Below are 8,434 nucleotides of genomic sequence, written 5' to 3'. Positions count from 1 at the left end.
TTCCTTTCCTTTTACCTTCTTGGGAATTGTCATACAGAACAGTTTTCCACTTTCAACTTTTCCCAAAACAATATATCTCTGCCTACCCTTTCAAGTTCCTGGATTTACCTTTTCTGTGCTACCTGACACACTGAGTGAGGAGGAAGAATGGGCAGTTTCCTTATTGTCACTTCTAGATCTTCTCTCCACTCCATTTACTCAACAAGCTGAGATTCATTCTGTCTGTTAATTACCCTAGTCATATTCGAATTAATGCTCATTTTCTTTCCTTTTTCCGGGAATTTGGCTCCTAGCTCACTATCTTTCTTTTCACCCAACTTCTGCGTCGTTCCCCCCCCCCCCCTTTTTAAAGTAAATAGTATTTTTTTTACTTATATAGTTTTTCAAAATTCATTTTTTAAAATAAAATTTTGAGTTTTAATTTTTTCTCTTTTTCTCCTCTCTTCTCTCCCCCAGATAGCAAGGAATCTGATCTAGTTTTATATATGTGCAGTCATGGTAAACATTTTTCTACATTAATTATGTTGTGAAAGAACAAAGAGAAAAAAATAAAACAAAGAAAGTGAAAATAGTACACTTTGCTCTGTATTCAGACTCCCATCAATTCTTTCCCTTGATGTAGATATAGCATTTTCCATCATTGGACTTTTGGAACTGTCTTAGATCATTATATTGCTGAGAAGAACTGTATCTATCATAATCTGCTGTTTCTGTGTACAGTGGTCTTCAAGTTCTGCTGACTTCATTCAGCATCAGTTCGTATGTTTCCAGGTTTTTCTGACATCTGCCTGCTCGTCATTTCATTTTTTTTTTCACTTAATAGTATTTTGTTTTCTTCAATTACATGTAAAAATAGTCTTAAACATTAATTTGTAAGATTTTAAATTCCAGATTTTTTCCCCTTCTCTTACATCTCCTCTCCCTAAGACAGCAAGTCATCTGATATAAGTTATATACATATATAATCATTTTAAACATATTTCCATATTAGTCATGTCGTGAAATAAGAATCAAAACAAAAGCAGTGAGGCCTGGAGAGACTTACATGAACTGATGCTAAATGAAATAAGTAGAAACAAGAGAATATAATACACGGCAACAATGAGATTATGTGATGATCAATTCTGATGGAAGTGGCTCTTTTCAACAATGAGAAGATTCAGGCCAGTTCCAATCATCTTGTGATGAGGAGAGCCATCTGCACCCAGAGAGAGGCCTGTGGGAACTGAGGGTGGTTCACAACATATTTTAGTTGTGGTTTGCTTGAATTTTATTTTCTTTCTCATTTTAAAAAAACTTTTTGATTTGATTTTTTTTCTTGTGCAGCAAAATAATTGTATAAATATATGTATGCATATATTGGATTTAACGTATATTTTACCATGTTTAACATATATTGAATTACTTTCCATCTAGGGAAGGGAGTAGAGGGAAGGAAGGGAAAATTTGGAACACAAAGTTTTGCAAAGGTCAATTTTGAAAAATTATCCATGCATATGTTTTGAAAATAAAAAGTTTTAATTAAAAAAACAAAACAAAAAAAATATACCCACCAAGGGAACAAGTATGGCACATGGTGTGAGTGGAAAAAATTGTGCTATTGGTCTTACAAAACTGCCAGCATCTTCTGGTGTTATCTCATTGCTCCCACTAGTCATTAGTGATGTACATTCTCTCTAAAGCTTGGGGCTTGTATGCCATTTCTCTTGAATACTTATTGCCCCTTCTTCATCTGATAAAGCTGCTGTTTGATGTTGCTTCACTAGTTCCATGATTACTGCTAGTTCTCACAGCTCCAATGGGCACACAGCTAGGCGTGAGGCTGGGTACTTTGTTCCAGCTAGAATGCTCCCCTAAAGTGCATACAAGGACACTTATGCACATCTAGGAATTTACAGTTTCATTTTGTGTTAGGCCGACTTGGATATAGGAGATGGAAAAGGCAGGAGGTGATTCTTCCTGGTATGTAAATATATATTGTAAATATATAGGTAAAAACAGCTGGGGCTGCAGGAAGCACAGTGATAAAGCAGTTCTTGGAATTGAAGGGAAATGATTGGATGAAGTATTTCTCAGTATTGAGTCACATGTTCCTGTTCCCAGAGCAGGGACCCTGGAGGGGTCATATGATCCTGGGATATAGTTGCAGGAAGTGATGTGACCTGTGGGAGGCAGCCAACATTAGTGACCATTGGTCAAGGATGGTTATGTCCAATGAGAAGGTTTGGGTCTTTTGCATTTAAGTCCTGGACAAGGTGGAAGCTGGCCAGATTCCAGGAGCACATGGAGGAGCTGGGATGGCTCCTAGGTGTGTCTGGACCTCTCTCTGCAGGAACTAAATGAACGCTTTCTCTTTGTACCTGAAGGTGTCTCTGATTAGTTAATTTGGGAAAGGAAATCTTACACACGTCCCACACAGAATTACAAAGATTCATCTTCATTTTTTTAAATCTAGCCTCAGATACTTCCTAGCTCTATGACCTTGGACAAGTCACTTAAACCTGTTTGCCTCAGTTCATGGTGTATAAAAAATGAGCTGGAGAAGAAAAGGATGAACCATTTCAGTATCTTTGCCGAGAAAACTCCAAGCAGGGTCACTGAGTTGGACGTGACTGGAATAACTGAACAACAGAATAATTACGTAGTTTATTTAGGACCTCAAAGAATAAATATCAATGTCTTTGAAAACTAACAATGAATTTTTAATTTTAAAAATATTTTTATTCTGTCTGAATCTGTGATTTAATTGACATGAATGATTCCTGGTGTACACATCATAAATAACTTAGAAAGAATCACTTAGGACTATTATCGCAGTATTTGTCAGGTAAGATTTGAATAACAAAGCTGGTTGGCCCTATATGTACTAACTATATCAGGCTGCCTCTCCAAAATTAAAAAATAAATGGCTATGTTTAATATTCTTTTTTTTAAAAAATACTTTATTTCATCAATTCTCAAATCCTTCAACTCCTTTACCTGCTGAGAAAATCGACAATATCAATTAAACATGTGAAATCTTGTAAAACATTTATTAGTCACATTGCCAAAAAGAGAAAGTGAAAAAAATTAGACTTCGATCTGCACTGATTCCAACAGTTCTCTCTGCAGATGGTTAAAATTTGGAATTGTTTTTGATCATTGTATAATCAAAGTAGTTAAGTCTTTCACAGTTGATCCATCATCTTTACAAAATTACTATTAATGTGTACAATGTTCTACTTCTGCTCATTTAAGTCTTCCCACATTTTTCTGAAGCCATCCTCCTTATAATTTCTTATAGCATAATAGTATTCCATTATGATCCTATGTCATAACTTGTTTAGCCTTTCCCCAACTGATAAGTAAATCCCTTCAGTTTCCAATTCTTTGCCATCACAGAAAAAGCTGCTCTATTTTTGTAAATACATGTCCTCTTCCTTTTCTTTTGATCTTTCAGGATATAGACCTACTAGTTCCAAATCTGCCCCAGCATTTTCCTTTCCTGCCAAATTAACCAATTTGATAGGCATGAGGAGGTATCTCATTCTTGTTTTAATGTGCATTTTTCCAATCAAAAGCCATTTAGAACATTTTCCCACAGACTATTGATAACTATTTCTACTTCATAGAACAAACATTTCTGCTTGTTTGTTCATATTCTCTGCTCATTCATCATTTGGGGAATGGCTCTTTATACAAATGACTCAAGTTCCCTATACATTTGAGAACCTAGTAATGAATCTTTAAAAAAAGTATACATTACCAATATCTTTTTAAAAAGCATACATTACCTAGAATTAAATTTTAGTTTTATTAAAAATTTCCTTGACAAGAATGAGTATTTAAATACATAAAAAAGGAAGAAAAATTTATAATTAAAATTCTAGATGTTCATTCCACCGTCACTCTGCCTCATATATATCCAGAGAAAATTCTTAAACAATTGTATTTAATGAAAGCAAAATATAACCAATTCCAGATTTTTGTAAAAAAAGAAAAAAAAAATGGTGTACTCTTCCCTTGAACTTATTTCATTTATATCATAGACTGAAACTGGTTTGTAAAATTACATTCTAATATGTAATGTAATTCAAACATTCTATTTACTTTAAATGTTCCTTCTAGCCCCTCTTAACATTTTTTGCCCTTAATTTCAATGTTCATGGTTTTAGAGACAAGAGTGTTCCAAAAGCCTTAGTGAAGTTTTAAGCTATTAAAGCACAAAGAAACTTTTGGGTTTTGAATTACTGATTACTGGATATTATTATTACAAAATCACAAAATTGATTATTACAAAATTGCAAAACTTCTATTTTTACTAAAAAAAAAAGCCTCCTCCCAGTCCCCCAGTACAAAGTTCAATTTACTTTTTATCTTGTGCATTTTATTTCTTGAAATAAAGCTCATTGTTTTTTAAACAAAGCTATTTCACTACACCTTAAAATCCAAAGCATTCTGACTTTCATTGATAGGTCAAGAATAGCCTCAACTGGCTTAAGTGCAAATAAGCCAGTTTTTTCTGTTCAGGCCAGAAATTCAGGTCTTCCTGGGGTCTTCCCCTCCTAAATGGCTACCTTTGTGATGGTAACTTGGGCTGTCTTTTTAAAATGTATAACTCCTTACTCTTTGAGTGGGCCAAGTGTCAAACTAGGAAAGACCTCTCTTGAAAGCCAAGGTCATCCAGTGGATTTCTGAGCCATCACCAGTCATGATCTTTGTCTTGTCCCTGGACTTTGACTGGGGAGGACCAAGTGAGGCACAGCTCTTAAATCTAATTCATCCCAAAGTCAAGGTCACCTTCGTATGTCAGTGGTCTTCTCTGAGAACAAAGGACAAACAACAGTACCCCTAAGTTTTAGACTTAGATGTCAGTAAGAATTAATTGGACTTGCATAGGGGGGAAATGGTTTTTTTTTAGCAAAAGGCCATTTTTATGCAGAAATTCAAAAGGAACAAATTTCCTTGTGTTTTGCCATCAATGTGAAATACAAAGGAAAGTTTAATAGCAGGCAGAATGTTAACTTCATTACTGAAGGATAAAAGAGTAGAGGAGGGGAGTTCTCAACCATTTTTGTAGTGCAGTGAAGCTTATGGATTTTTTTTTTCAATTTTTTTTGGCAATTTACATTCATAATCAAAGGAAATGTTAAATTTCAGGTAAAGATCACTGAAATAAGTATTTGTTTTACTTTATTTCAAGTTCACAGATGCTCTGAAATATATTCACAGCCTCCTTCAAGGTATAGGAAAACTCCAGGTCATGAATCTCTGGCACAGAATAAAAAAGATAGCATTCTTTAATAATGCCATTGACTATAAGAAATGGTCTGGGAAAAGATATGGCATCCCTGAAAATTTCCATGAGAAGGATATATTAAACTGAGTGATTGTTTAGACTCACAAACTTCAATGAGGTGATTCATTATTTTCCCTTTTAAAAACTGATAAAATTCAAACAGAATTGAGTAGGAAGAACAGAATAGAAAGCAATGCAGTTAAATCAAACAAGTATATAGAAGGTAGGAGACTTTGCATATAACTCTCTGCTTTGGATTAGCTGTGTATGCTGACATTTAACTTTGTTGAGCCCTGAGTTTCTTCATCAGTAAAATGGGGAGGCTGTCTAAAACATTTCTTTTGAGTTCCAACATTTCCCTTGTTGATTACCAATGCTATCATCATCTTTTTTCTTCAGTTTTAAATGGAGGGGAAAAAAATCAGTAACACAGATGTTTAAGAACATCAACATTTATTTAACATGATAGAAAAGAAATGAGATATGAACATTTGCATTTAAACAATAGTAACTTTATATACTTATATTGCATGTGCTCATTGTATAATATATACACAATGAACATAATTACATTTGTACACAAACTAAGTACTGGAATTGGAAACCTTATTGCTGTACACACCTACTCCAAAGAAGTAAAAGCCCAGTACCTCAAAATACCTACACTTTATTTATTTTTTAAGGAAAAATAGGCCATAACATTTGTGTATATACTGACAACAGTGTGGCAGTAACTGCTGACGCTGCAATGTGACTGAGTGCAATGTGACTGAGAAATAATTACAGCAAAAAACAGGACATTTCACTTAGCAATAATAAAATGGCACATTTTAAATACACACACATATATATAAGAATTTTACAAACCAAATGTGAAACAATGCATTAGAGTAGCCAAGAGAAAATAAGCTTCAATAGAGATGTGTAAAAAGGAACCAATTTCTAAAAAGTCAAAATCCAAATGTAAATCAACTTTGAATTAAGAAACATTTAAATCTGGAACACAGCAACTAAGCTATGGCTGTAGGCTACACATTAAAAAGCACCATTATTTATGTGCACTGAAATCATAGCAGCAAGCTGGTGTCATAATAGATAACCTTGATATTGTGGAGTGTACCTATGGGCCATTAAAGCTATTTTGGAATAAACATTTCCAGAAGTGATAAAATGATGCTCTGTGGCTAAAAGCATCTGAACTATGAATTTCATAGATTTAAGAGACTGTACAAATTCTTCTGACATTTCCATAGGTCCATATCCTTAACTATGAATTGTTTCAACAGAAGCTGTTGTAGCTAGAAAAGAAGAAAAGAAAATTAATTTTACCACCCACAAAATTAAAAGAATTAATGTTTCACATTTCTAACTGAGGAACATATACAGAAAAAAACATGTTTATATATAAGGCTGTTAAACTACTAAGACACAATAATAAATAAAAAATACTTGTTGATGAAGGATGTTATTGTCTTTTAGGGACACTCTCTTAACCAAGCCCAAAGTAACCATTCTCATGTATAGTTTGTTTGGCAATAATACTTGACCTCTTCCTGTCACATGAGTGTGTTAGTTGCGCTGAAATGACTAAATTAATAGGTCTTAAAGAGGTCTAAGTGGGATAGTTGAGACCTATGTAGCAGATGCCTAACAATAATTTGATAGACCAAATTAAAATATGTAACAATCTGCAAATAATTAACTATACAAGTGTCCTTTGCAAAATTTAACTAAATGCTGCCAAAGTCAAGAATTAAGAAAATAACATACATAGCCAAGAAAATACATTAAAATACCAAAAATTAGGATGACACCAGCAGAGAGACTAAATTATTGTTCTGTGATATCACTGTCCCTTTAAAGTAGTTGAAAATTAAAAAAGTATTGGCTGAATAACAAGATTTTATTCTCAAAATGGGTATAAAATATATAAAAATTTGCCATACATTGCTAGTTTTTCAACTAGTGAGTAGGTTTAGGGCTTGAATACATTTATTTTTTATTGTTTTTATTTAACCAATAATGTTAATTGTCTTTTAGGGACACTCTCTTACCAAGACTGAAGTAACTATTCTCATGTATAGTTTGTTTGGCAATAATACTTGATCTCTTCCTGTCACATGAGTGTGTTATTAGTTGCACTGAAATGACTAAATTAATAGGTCTTAAAGGTCTAAGTAGGATAGTTGAGACCTAAGTTATCAGATGCCTAACAATTATTTGATGGCTAAATATGAATTAGACAATAAAAAGAGTGCAGCTCTGGACAGCAAAGGAATAGAAACTAACAAAAGGGCTGTGCCGTGGTGCCATTTGAAGTCTATACAAATAACAAGCAAGAACAAAAAAGGGGTATTTGTTTCTGTGTTACTTACTGTGCTTAAGTAAAAATTATAAGCACCAGAAGACTAACACACAGTTAAACAATAATTTCTGGATCAAGGAGAATAGTCTGAAAATGGAAAACAAAGGCATTTGGCAAAATACCGAACTGCTGTAGATTCTGAAACAGAAGCCTGACTCACTCAATTTGTTTTTAAAAGAATAAAACAAATAGTAATGATAAGAGAGCTGCAGAGTTAAAACTTTTCCAAGTAGAAGAAAGAGTAAAACTTCAACCATCCCTACCTCTCTTATCTCCAAGCTTTTCCTACCTACTGGATTCTTTTCTACTGTCTTGAAACTTAAGTCTGTTCCCCCACCCCTCCCAGCCAAACTAAAACCAAACTCCTAAACTTAGAGCCTACCATCTTGTCAAGCCATCATCCTGTATCTAACTGCTCCTTTTCAGACTAACTCCTAAAATCAGTTGTCTACATTCACTTTTCTACTTCTCATCTTCTAACTCAGTCTTAAATCCTATGCAATCTTGCTCCCAACCTCATTATTTGAAACTGCTCATTCTAAACAAGACAATGACCTCTTAGTTAATTGCTCAATGCACTAGTTCTTACTCATTCTTTTGGACTTCTCTGCAGCATTTGACATTATTCACTCCCTTTTCTTTCTGGATACTCTCTCCTACTGTGATGATTTATGATTCTATTCTCTCTCTCTTTTTTTTAATAGCCTTTTATTTACAGGTTATATGTATGGGTAACTTTACAGCATTAACAATTGCCAAACCTCTTGTTCCAATTTTTCACCTCTTACCCC

The 8,434-nt window shown here is 33.9% G+C and overlaps 1 protein-coding gene across 20 annotated transcripts in view; it reads right to left on the bottom strand.

Moving 5' to 3' along the window:
- Positions 1-5,710: 5,710 nt before the first annotated feature.
- Positions 5,711-8,434, bottom strand: part of PLEKHA5 (pleckstrin homology domain containing A5) — a 192,457-nt gene continuing 189,733 nt past the window's right edge. For 14 of the 20 annotated variants that reach the window (XM_031938383.1, XM_031938381.1, XM_031938390.1 and 11 more), the window contains one exon: positions 5,712-6,576. Coding sequence is in view for 16 of the 20 variants with exons in the window: in XM_031938381.1 (XP_031794241.1) it covers positions 6,558-6,576 (19 nt within the window). In the remaining 4 variants the exon portion in view is untranslated. Of the gene's footprint in view, positions 6,577-8,434 lie in introns of all 20 variants that reach the window. The other 6 variants (XM_031938385.1, XM_031938399.1, XM_031938408.1 and 3 more) reach the window with 3 other exon arrangements.

This window comes from Sarcophilus harrisii, chromosome 5, assembly GCF_902635505.1.
Source record: "Sarcophilus harrisii chromosome 5, mSarHar1.11, whole genome shotgun sequence".
NCBI lineage: Eukaryota > Metazoa > Chordata > Mammalia > Dasyuromorphia > Dasyuridae > Sarcophilus > Sarcophilus harrisii.
The sequence above is the reverse complement of the archived record's forward strand: the minus strand, read 5'-3'. Positions and strand labels throughout refer to the sequence as shown.